Source organism: Babylonia areolata, chromosome 1 (genome assembly GCF_041734735.1).
Source record: "Babylonia areolata isolate BAREFJ2019XMU chromosome 1, ASM4173473v1, whole genome shotgun sequence".
Classification (NCBI taxonomy): domain Eukaryota; kingdom Metazoa; phylum Mollusca; class Gastropoda; order Neogastropoda; family Buccinidae; genus Babylonia; species Babylonia areolata.
Window position 1 is genome coordinate 12,857,225 of NC_134876.1, and position 11,953 is coordinate 12,869,177.

At 37.2% G+C, this 11,953-nt stretch overlaps 1 protein-coding gene across 1 annotated transcript in view; it reads left to right on the forward strand.

Annotated features, from left to right (window-relative positions):
- LOC143279784 (long-chain-fatty-acid--CoA ligase 5-like) overlaps nt 1–11,953 on the forward strand; it is a 36,439-nt gene that overhangs the window by 16,632 nt on the left and 7,854 nt on the right. Inside the window, exons 8-21 of the mRNA XM_076583944.1 lie at nt 633–665; nt 1,250–1,301; nt 1,696–1,766; nt 2,169–2,252; nt 2,462–2,596; nt 4,918–5,000; nt 5,401–5,551; nt 6,062–6,134; nt 6,947–7,035; nt 7,424–7,540; nt 8,234–8,287; nt 8,719–8,808; nt 10,160–10,264; nt 11,710–11,781. Of these exons, the coding sequence (XP_076440059.1) occupies nt 633–665; nt 1,250–1,301; nt 1,696–1,766; nt 2,169–2,252; nt 2,462–2,596; nt 4,918–5,000; nt 5,401–5,551; nt 6,062–6,134; nt 6,947–7,035; nt 7,424–7,540; nt 8,234–8,287; nt 8,719–8,808; nt 10,160–10,264; nt 11,710–11,781 (1,209 nt within the window). The remainder of the gene's footprint in view (nt 1–632; nt 666–1,249; nt 1,302–1,695; nt 1,767–2,168; nt 2,253–2,461; nt 2,597–4,917; nt 5,001–5,400; nt 5,552–6,061; nt 6,135–6,946; nt 7,036–7,423; nt 7,541–8,233; nt 8,288–8,718; nt 8,809–10,159; nt 10,265–11,709; nt 11,782–11,953) is intronic.

Here is an 11,953-nt window from a genome sequence, read left to right on the forward strand (position 1 = left end):
GATGACCACCAATATATGAGCATTATCTTCTTCCCATTCCTTATTCTTTTATTAGTTTTATTTTCTAAATCTTTCCTTTCTCCTTCCTTTTTCTTCCCTTTGTTTTTAAAAAATATTAACAGTAAAGTTTGCACTTGTTGCCAACATGTGTCTAGCAAAATGCCCAGATATGTTCAAAGCCTTGTGCACCAGAAAATCGTGTCTTTGAGACTTTTGACAATATTTTTCTTTAGTGTACATGTGTGTGTCGTTAGAAGCATTTTTGCTGTGAAGACAGTTTGGTGGAAAAAAAGAAACTGCTGGCCTTGCTAAGCATTTTGTTAAGAGAGAGTCAGTGGGATCACTTATGGAGAAAGGTGTATTTTTAAATGTGATTATTTACATGATTTCTTGGGTAATGATAATTATTTGAATGTGCTGTATAGCAGTTTTACAAGAACTGTTAACCCCCACAAATAGGGTTAGGAAAAAAAGTTTTATTTTGGTACTTTCTCTGTAGTGTACCTGTTTCAAATGTACATCACTTCTAGAGATCTGTTGGTTGGTATGTTGTGTGATGATGGTGGTTTTCAGCTTGGTGTTATAACATGGTAAAGCAGACAGCTGATGTGTGTGGCACTTCTGTGTTTCAGAAACTGGGCCAAGAAAACCCAGCCAAGATAAATGTAAGTAATTGTTGCTGTCACCTTTTTTTTTTTTGTTGTTGTTGTTGTATGTCTCATATAGACAGTGATATTTATGCATATGGAAGAGAGATAGGTGTATGTTCATATGTTAGTAATCTTTGACTGCTCAGTTAGGCTGCCTGTTTTCCAGTCCTTGAATAGCATTTAGATTGTACAAACATTTATTTTGATGACTGAAGTTCACTTCGTTAGGGCACCTTTGCTCTAGAGAATTCAGACTGGAGACAGCTTGAGCTTTGCTGATTCTTTAAAACTTTCAGGCATTTGGATTTATAACTACTTTTGGAAATGTTGCATGTTTCATACAAATATCAGAGTTATCGTATCAGCTTTTTGTGGTGAGACAGCTTTGATGTTCCCTCAGAATGAATTGTAGTGGTGGGTGTTTTGCCATGACTGTGCTCACAATGATTTTAAGGCAAATTAGCCCATGTCACATTCTGAGCGTGCTAATAATGTGTACTCATATGTCATAAGTCTGAAGATGTGTTTCTTTTTTCTTTCTTTCTTTTTTATATCACTCTTATGTAAAATTGACATAATTCAGTAACTCTTGTTTTCAGCCAGCAAAACCTGATGATGTGTGCATCATCTGTTACACCAGTGGGACCACAGGTACACACTTTCCTAATACACTGTGTGCATCAGTTTGTGTGTTGTGTTTATTTACTATTTTACATCGGCAATGGTAGTCACATGTTTTACCTTTCAAAATGATCATGCATTTTGCACAATTATTTTTTAAGGATTAAAAGTTACATGCTGGTGGTGTTTTGTGATTGGAATGTTATATTTACTGCGTCTATTTTATCACATGTTGCAGCAATGCCTGAGAAATTTTTCATTATGTACTCCAATGCCTGAAACGTATTCCTGTATCTGATAGAGCATCAAGGTACCTTTTTTGATGTCAGGTTTTATAGCGGTGAATAAACACAATGAAATATGATAGTCTGACCTTTGGCCTGAAATATGAAAAGAAACGTTTCACACTTTTTTGTTGTTGCAGGAATACCTAAGGGGGCGATGTTAACTCACAGAGGATCTGTAGCTACATCATCATCTGCACTGCATCAAGTGGTCAGTTAGTTGACAGTGTGCTTTGTTACAAACGTTCACTTTTACACAGTGATTTATATAATAATAATCCATAACTTTTTCCCCATTACACTGATATTACAGATGAAAAATATAAAGCAAATTAATTTTTAGGAAGCATGTGTGTATTTGAAATAACCTTCATTTTCAACACTTTAATTATTTTAGAACCATGAATGAATCTGTCAAAATTGCAAAATCACCCTGATTTTACTTGAGATCAGGTTGGAAATGTTTGTTTTTAGTATTTTTATATATTTGAATATCAGCCATGCAGAGTACGAAATGACCCAGGTCGGATAAATTCAGCACTGAAAAACTCATGATCGATTCTTTGATGTAGTAGGTAACTTACACATTTTTGTATGTTGAATATTGTTCCAGCTGGCAAGTAACCCTGAGGTGACACCTGATGATGTCATGATTTCGTACCTGCCTCTAGCACACTCGTATGAGCGACTTTTACATGTAAGTTGTTTGAGGTTTGTTATTTTGTGTTTTAGCCTTACAAGTACATGTTTGCAATAAGCATATTTTTTATGTTGTTCTGTTCATTTCACTTGTGTTTTGAAGAAAGTAATAAGCATTTTTCTCTTGCTCTGATATCAACACTGTGGTTAGCTGAGCAGTAAACAACACGATGTGTAATGTTTTACTTTGTGTGTGTGTGTGTGCAGGGAGTAGTTTACATGTGTGGAGCTCAGATTGGTTTTTTCCAAGGGGATGTGCGCAAGCTGATGGACGACATCAAAGAGCTGCAGCCAACACTCTTCCCTTGCGTGCCCCGCTTGCTCAACAGATTCTATGACAAGGTGAAGAAAATGGATTTATGAATATGTGTACTTATGCACCTTGTCTGGAAGTGATCAGTTCCACCACTGTGAAGAACCTACTATCAGAGTCACGTGTCTGGGGTGAATGTAGTTTACCTTTGTTGTTATCTTTAACATCAGTAACAGGTCATGTGGATTTGATTTGTCTGCAAGAATATTCTGTTGTTTTCGTTAAAGAAACAAACCCTTAACCCTCTGCCCCCTGATAGAAAAATCCCAAGGCAACTTCTAAAACCTGTGTGAAGGGAAATAACTCTTCACTGAACCCGCACATACCAAACAAAAACAAGAGCCAAAGCCTTCAAGACTCACTTGTGCTTCGCACTTTATCCAGTAAAGGAATCATGAGGAGAAAAAAAAAGATATAAAAAATCATTGAAAAGTGCTCTGTATTAAATATGATATATAAAATAAACTTGGGAGGAGAAAAAAATAAGGCGTGCAAGTGGGATCGAACCACGCTTGTTCGGTTTCGATGCAAGCAGGCTAATCCCCAAGTCTGTGGCACATCTGATGTCAAATAACTAAATTTAGAAATTAAAGCAATGTTGACGTTTTCTTCTTTGTGCGATAAATAGATGTGGTTGTAGTGGACATAATAATGCCGTTTAAATCATGTTTTTTGTGTGTTTTATTATATCTCAATTATTCTTTTATTTCGGCGGTAAAGGACACGTTGTTGTCATCTCCTTCTAGTACATCGCAACACATTGTAGATCTCTAGATCTGCACAAACCAGTCTACAACAGGCTGAAAGAAATGATCGATTCAATTTTTCTTTTATATTCATTCCAGTTAATTCAGTGTCCACTTTAGAATATTTTTTTGCAGTAAACACATCGATGGTGCAGTTAGTTTCACTGTAAGTGTTCTGTCCAGAATTTGTGTTTCTTTCCTTTGATTGTGAACGTGAAACATGAGGTCATGTCATCTTGGAACACAACCTTCCCTCTTGTCGACCAAACTCAGTGGAAAGCGGTTTTTAGAATTTTTGGATTTCGGAACACATCTCAACAAAATAAGCTGTTAATGATTTGGAAATGTGGCTTAATTTGTGATACTCACAACCTGTTATTGGTATGACTGTGAAGATTTTTTTTCATGCTCTGTTTCATCCAATTTTGGTATTGGCAGACAAAGTATTTCCAGAGGAAATGGCAATGTTAAAGTTTACCACACACACACACACACACACAGACAACCGAACACCAGGTTAAAACATAGACTCACTTTGTTTATACAAGTGATTCAAAAATCATATAAAATAAGGCTTTATTTCTTTTGTTGGAAAAGACAGCTCAGGATGTGCAGGCAACATCATAGTTTTACATACAGTAAATTGGGAACTCTTTAGTTGTGAAGAATGTTTAAAAAAAAATTTAAAAAAATCCAGTGTGTTTTGGAAAAAGTCGCAAGCTGTGTGTGCATCAAAGATAATGAAAACTTACTCTCACAGAGTGATCTGTTGTGTGTGTGTGTGTGTGTGCTCGCTTTTTCATGCTCTAAATACTCAGCTGCAAATAAAGATACCTCATTATGACAGTTGCCTATGATTGAACGCATGTCTAATCAGTCATTCTCATCCATCTTTTTAAAAAAAAAACCTATCAACTTAAAAAATTCTTAGCTCAGAACTTCTGAACTGATCCACTTGCTTCAAACACCAAAATGGCAGGAATGGAAGGAAGTAATAAACGTGCTTCCTGTCTAGGTGCATTATGGGATTGCTAAAAGCGAAAGTTAAAGTAAATAAACACTGTGTCAAGTGGGCCATGCTGGGCTGTTCAGGGATGAATAGGGCACTTCCGGCAGGCCATATTGGGCGATTCAGGGAGCTGAGCGTTAAAATTGAGACACTTTACGTATGCTATATGCTACAAGTGGATGTACCTCTGATAGATGAAATATGTCAACGTTTGTTTCATACAGCGCACTGCTTTTACACCAAAGCATTGAAGGCTTTAAACGGTCTGTAAAATTATTTCCTAATTCAAAGACATATTTCATTTGATAGATTTTAGTTTCATTGAAAGTCAGTCGGTAGACTTTAGCTTGTTTTATTATAAAACAAACATCCTTCACTCCTGTACATATATTGTTCATGGTGATACTGTTTATTTCTTACCAGCTTCGTTGATTGGTTATGGTGATTGTGTATAATTTCTCACCAGCTACATTGATTGCTTATGGTGATGCTGTATTATTTCTCACTAGCTGCATAGATTGTTCATGGTGATAGTGATCTTTTCCTCACCAGCTACATGCAATGTTCATGGTCATACTGTTCTTTTTCTCACCAGGTCACAGCGGGGGTGAGCGGCAGCATGATCAAGAAATTCCTGTTCAATATTGCGGTCCGAAGCAAAGAGAGTGAACTGCAAAGGTATGTTTCATGATCACAGAACAAAAACTGAGGGTTACTGTGAACACACATCATAAAAGTAGATGTTGAACATTCATTTCATGATGACTTTGGTTCGGATAAAAAGGGAATAAGCAGAGTGAAAGAGAAGAGGAACTGAACACACAGACTGGACAGAACTTTCTTTATCACTGGCTTGTTGACCATCCTGGAAAGGCGCGTTGTGACAAGTCCTCCACATTACAAAAAATAAACCAAAAAAAGTGGTCTACCCATTGTGAAATTGATTTTCAGGCTTTTTCATTTCACCTCAGAAGACAGAAATTTTATTAAAAGATTTTTTTTTTTTTTTTTTTTTTTTTTTTTTTTTCTGACTGGGGTCATTTTTTGTGTGCTGACTTTGGGTCATTTGGTTTTTCAGACGAATCATTCGCAAAGACAGCATCTGGGACAAGCTTGTGTTCAAAACGGTTCAGGGTGCTCTTGGGGGCCGGGTGCGATTGATAACAACAGGCTCTGCACCACTCTCCCCCAAGGTCCTCAGCTTCCTCAGGTGTATTGTGGGGTGTCCAGTAAGTATCACCTGCAGTCAGATAGCTTATTTGACGTTGGCCACACTATATACTAGTCAGATTACTTGTTTGTACCTCATAAGCTTTACTTTGAGAGTGACTGTGAAGCCTGAAGCAAATTTTGTCTCTTATAGGAGAATGTGTTCTGGTGCTCTGAATCCTTCAGTGCCAGCAGTAACTGCAAGTCTGTCAACTTATTTTGTTTATATAACTGTGCCATTTGCTTTAAGATTGTTAAAGGAACTGAACTTGCTGAAAGTGTGTGTGTGTGTTGTTTTTTTCTTTGTTTTATAAAAAAAAAAGATTTAATTCATATTTTATTTTGTTCTTGTTTGGTGTGGGCGTGTGTGTTTTGGTTTTTTGGGTTTTTTTTAAATTTCTTTCTTTGTTATTTTTAGTTTTTTTAGTTTTTAATCTCATGTATATTTCCAATTCCAGTATAAATAGTGTTGGTAGGTGTGTGGCAGTAGTGATCTGTTAGTGGTGAACAAGCAAAGTGACTGTTTGCAGGTGTTAGAGGGCTACGGTCAGACAGAATGCCACGCTATCTGTGCTTTGCAGCTGGTTGGGGACCCCACGATAGGTGAGCTGATGGCACTGGCCATGGTTTGTTCTTTAAAAACTGTAGAGGGTACTCTTGTGTCCCCTATCCATTTCTTGTGTTCCATTGTGCTTTCTTTGTTTCTTCCTCTTTTCTCTCCTTCCTCTACTTTTTACTTTCCTTGCCCTCAACTTGGTTTGAACCTCACCTGCAATAGTTCTGTACTGCTACCCCAGATTTGTTGCATGGTGCGCCAAGAGAGTGCTGGATCATAACATATCGCTGAATATTTTCAGTATTGAATTTCCAAGTCCATTAATGCTTTTTTTTTTTAGCGCATCAATATACAAGTCTGTGTTTGCATGCGAAAGCCACCTGTAACCATCTGATTCTGTACTTTTAGGATATCATCTCTATCAATCCATCTCTTTCAAAATATCTTTAGCCAAAAGCAACTCTTTATTTGCTGGTTATGAAAAGATCATTCGTTTCTCATGAGAATGGAAACAGTCTTATGGGCAAAGTTAGAAGACAAATAGTTCACACAGTTTCTTTCAATCGGAGGTAAGATAGAACTTGATTTTTTTTCCACAATGGACCATCATGAATGTTATCTGGGTCCTGATTATTGCTTTCTTGGTCCTGTAAACATCAGTCACTTATCTCTCTCTCTCCACCTTCTGCCAGTTTGTTTCTTTCTGTGGATTTTCTCCTGTCTCACTATCCATCCATTCTTGTCTGTTTATTACTATAGTCAGCACACATAGTTTGTGCATTGATTTTGAGCTTGTAAATGTTGACAGATTGCAAATTTCTGTTACTGAACTTTTTTTTCTTTTTATTTATCTTCACAGGTACTGTGGGTCCACCTCTCACCTGCTGTGCTATCAAGCTTGTTGACATTCCAGAGATGGATTATTATTCCAAAGAAAACAAAGGAGAAGTGAGTATTTCTTTCTTTCACTGTCTGACATCGGTGTATGAACTTAGATTGGAAGCTGTATGTGTGTGAGAGAGAGAGAGAGAAAGAGAAGTGTTTGGACCTTTCACCTATTTATTTAAGATTTGGATCAGAATTTACAAATGCTGTAAGCTTACAAATCTTTAATTTAAAGATATGAAGAGACTTAGTTTTTAGACACTTCCTCAGCCCACTGTTTCTGTTGGTTACTGCTGCCACTTTGTGACAATTGCTGCTGTTTGAGATATCGCTTTGAAATTTTGTGTGGTTCCGTATCTTATTACCTTATTTCATGCATACAAACTTGTAGGGTTGTGCTAAGATGAAGAAAATTTGGCTGGGATTCACTGTGGGCTGTCTTGTCTGGCAGATCTGCATCAAGGGGCCAAACGTGTTCCGGGGCTATCTGAAGGACCCGGAAAAGACTGCTGAAGCTTTGGATTCTGATGGCTGGCTTCACACGGGAGACGTGGGACAGTGGGTAGAGGTGAGAACTTTGCTGTTGTGGTGGCTGACTTTGTGTGAAGCAGCACTTCTCAGTGTAGTGACTTAATACAATTGGTCACAGTTGTGGATAGAAAAAGTTGGTGGTTCAGTGAAGCAGAGTGCCACGAACTGCATGGCATCTGTTTTTTTCCTTCTCAGAATAGCAGACTGGTGGCAGTCTTGTTTCATACTTCCTTCAGGCATATTTGCCAAGATTTCAAACTTTTGTTCTGATAGTTCATGACTAGATAGAAGATTCAAAAGATAAATTTACCCTAACCAGAAATCACAACAAAGATGGACTGTAACTGTGTATGGTACCTTTGCACAAAGAGACCTGTGTTTTGCTTGCTGAATGAAATGCATAGACTATGTGTTGACAGCTGTAAACAGATGTGACTGACTTGTGGCTTTGTCAAGCTGATGCTTCCAGTCCACTGAGGCACATTCTGTTCGGACATCTGATCATAAACACACCTGCTCTTGATTGAAGGTTTTGGATAGTGTTGGTCCCTCTGGCAGGCCATGCATTAATTAGTGTTAACAGCCAGAAGACACACATTATTCAAATCCTATGGTTTTTGTAGCTCTGAATACAACTCTTGATCCTTTTGTTTGGAGGCCAGTTGTTGAATTAGCATATATGTGCACATGTGTTAACCAAACCTATTGCACATCTTTCTTTTTCTTTCAGAATGGCTCATTGAAGATAATCGACAGGAAAAAGAATATCTTCAAACTTGCTCAGGTATGTTTTCAACTTTTGAGCTTGAATATTCATAGAGAGAGCATGACATTTTAGCTGATTTTTAAACAAATGAATAAAAAGAACTGCATGTATGTTGTTTGAAACTGTCAGATTGTTTTTAGTTTTTATTCTGGCATATTGCCTTTAGCTAAGCTCATTTTACAGTAATGACCATTATTATCCTTGAAATTATTCAACAGTGTGAATAAAATGCCAAAGGAAAACTTAAGATGGTATCATTAATTTGATGACATGCAGTTGATTACATATGGTTGCCTTCATTGTGTGTTGGAAAACCCTTGTGATGAACACACACAAAGGGAACCCTTGTATCTTGCAGGCCCTCAGGAGAAACTGAGGGCATGAAAACAACCATAAACTGATTGAACATGCATGTACACAAAATTATTGGTGGTGTTTGTTTTCTTCAGGGAGAGTACATTGCCCCAGAAAAGGTGGAGAACGTGTGTGTACAGTGTCCTCTGGTCGCCCAAATGTATGTTCATGGCGACAGCTTGCAGGTGAGTGGAAACTTGTAATCTTGTATATACACTACAGGAAATCGTGTATTTGAAAAGAAACATTACAAACACCATTTGATAGTTGTGATCATTTTCAATTTGACAGACAGTTCATTTTCAGTTTGACAAACAGTTCAGTTCCTTTCTGATTACTGTGGATTTCTTCCATACACATTAAAGATGATAATTTCACTTCAGTTTGATAATTTTCTTAGAGGGGACACAAAATGGGTTGGCTTTATGGCTTACATAAATAGATTTTAGGTAATGGTGACTTGTCCAATATTTTTAAAAGCAAATAAAGGTGTATCTTTATTTAAAAAAAAAAAAAAAAGCAATGCATAGTAGTTATAGAGGCCACCATTTTGTTTGAGGTTGTGACATCACAAGCACAGAGACTCACTTTTACATTTTGCTGACTAGTTAAGCAGATTGAAATGAATTTGTTGAAAAATACTGTGCAAGAGCTTTCAAAAAACAAAATAAAAAGGGTGCTAAGGCTGTGTTGGAATGAATTTTGTTTAGTTCATACAATTTTGAACCCAAGTTTATGGAAGAAGAGTCAAAAAAAATCTGCTGAAAAGTCAACAACACAGACAGCTGTGAGTGTTGATGTTGAAACTGCGTTCTGCCACTAGGTGCCAGAAGAAAGCACATGTAGCAGAGACGATGATTTGACTGTTGCATCTTTTGAAAATGAATGTGAGAGGCCTGCATTTTGCATCACAGAATACTGTTGCTTTGGTGCACTTCTTCCAATAGTTGTTCTGTCTTCTTTCTGGAGAGCCAAGCCATATATGGTTGGCGCACTGTGTTGCGCCTGGCTGATAGTTTAAATCAGTATAATTCCTGAAATGTGCAGATATGTTCAGTTCAAGGCGATGTGTCAGAATCGGTTAGGTATTAGACTTTTGATCCAGTGATCATGGTCTGGTGTCCTGTTTTGGCATGGTGAAGTGTGCTCAGGAAAGGCAATATATTCTGATTTTCCTCACTCCACCCAGGTGTAAATGGGTACCTGACTACTGTTGGGGAAGGTTAAAATGGAGGATGCAAGGATTGAGCCCCACCTTCATATGTTGAGCCAGAGACACAGCAGATGGGAATTCACTATCTAATTGGCAATAAATGACTATGGGATCTTTGTGTTCAGTTTGATGCATGGTTCTGTAATTATTGATCCTTTTGCCAGGTTTTTAGAGCATGAAGCTTCTCCACTTCGTGTCCCCTGTGAATAATACTGTCTTGTAGAAATTGACTTGCGTGAACACATTGACAGATGTTGTGTGAGTTGAGACTGTCTTGGCTTTGCAGAATAAAATCATCTGGGATTGTTGCTTTCCTTTTTCAGTCCTGTCTGGTTGGCATTGTTGTACCAGACCCAGATGTCCTGCCCAAACATGCCAGAGAACACCTCAGTTTGAATGGCCCCTACGAAAACTTGTGCAAGAACCCTGTATGTAACTACCTATGTACATCTGTGTTGTGTACTTGAAGTTTATTGTTTTTATCATTTTGACTTTAAACAGTTCATATACTCATCCTGATTAAGTTTGTGTTTGCCCATGGTAAACCAGTACACGTGCATTTTCTCAAAAATTTGAGTGACAAAAAAAAATGAAACAACAGTATAGTAGACAGATTTATTACAATAACATTTTCTGACAGACTTTCCTAACTTTGCTGTTTATGTGTTGGTTATTTGTCAACATTAAAACATGGAGTCTTGAATAAGCTAGAATAAGTAAACTAGAATAAGCTCACTTAACTCACTCAACCCAGTACCCAAGCATTGCTCTAGGGTAAAATTTGTTTCATTAAAATGATGTGCATGTTCCCACAAACACATAAACCACAAGCAAAGAGAACTGACATTTTCAGTACTTTCAGCTGTGTTCACACTTGTCAAAAAACAGTCTGTTTCAGTGTATTTTCTTTGTTTTTTCACTTGAAGATGACAGGGAAGACTGCCAAGGCTGTAACCTCCCTGTGGTTGAATGGGTTGGGTTAGACTCTGCGCAGAATGTCCAGAAAATATTTGCTTTTTGGGGGGACTATCCAAGACAAAACATTGTGATAAAGACATGAGTAGGTTGACACTTTTATGGATTCAATGCAAAACAGAAATTTATTCAGACAATAAATAATGAAATGTGGGTCTTTATGGGCAGCCTTCATCAAATAATGGTGCAGGTTGATAGACAAAAATCAGTTCTAACAGTGAGTAATGAAATATGTTCAGGATCTACTGAAGCAGTTTATATGACTTCTTTTTTGTGGGAATTGCATTATTTAAATCATATCTTTATGTTTTTATGCTTTAAGTCTGCTAGTATCTCAGCTTGTACCCACACTTTCCCTGCTTTGTCATTTCTTCATGTATGGAAACAGACAAATTCATCATCTAGATTTTGGCCACACAGTCTCATTCACCCATAGGCATGAAATGAAGAGGATTACAAAAGGTGGAGTTCAATGAAAATGTGCTTGCATAATAACCCAGCCCTCAGAATTATCAATAATTACACTCAGCACAGAAACAGGTTGGTTCGGGGAAAGATTCTCTGATGGTGCTTTTAATTTCTTGTCAGTTTTCCTGGTATTGTGACTTAAACAGCAACATTATTCTCCTTGAATATAAACTAAAAACTATAGATTGTTTCACTGATCAGACTTCTTTATAATGAGTGGATAAAGAAAAGAGATCGCATCATTAATAAATAATAGGTATAGTCTTTCCAAACAAGTTGTTATAATGCAAGTGTAGGTATTATGCATAACACTGGGAATATTATTATATGTGTTTGTATGTATGTGTCAGATGTTCTTACGTGTATATTAAATAAAATGTTTACCAGTCTACCCTTTCTTTCTCATTCATTTTGCTGTGTCTTGTTTCAGGAGGTGAAGAAGTTGATACTGGATAGCTTGACAGAGTTGGGAAGAAAATCTGGTCTCTCTTCTCTGGAAATTGTACGTTAATTCCTATTATTTATTCTATTTTGACACCCCACTTGTTTCTTTTTTTTTTCTGTATTTGTAGGCTGCCGATTCCCAGATTTACTTGCATGTACATGCAGGCCTTTTAAATGTATCACCCTTTTAACCTACTATTCAGACAGCCAGACTTTGTTTTCAAACATGT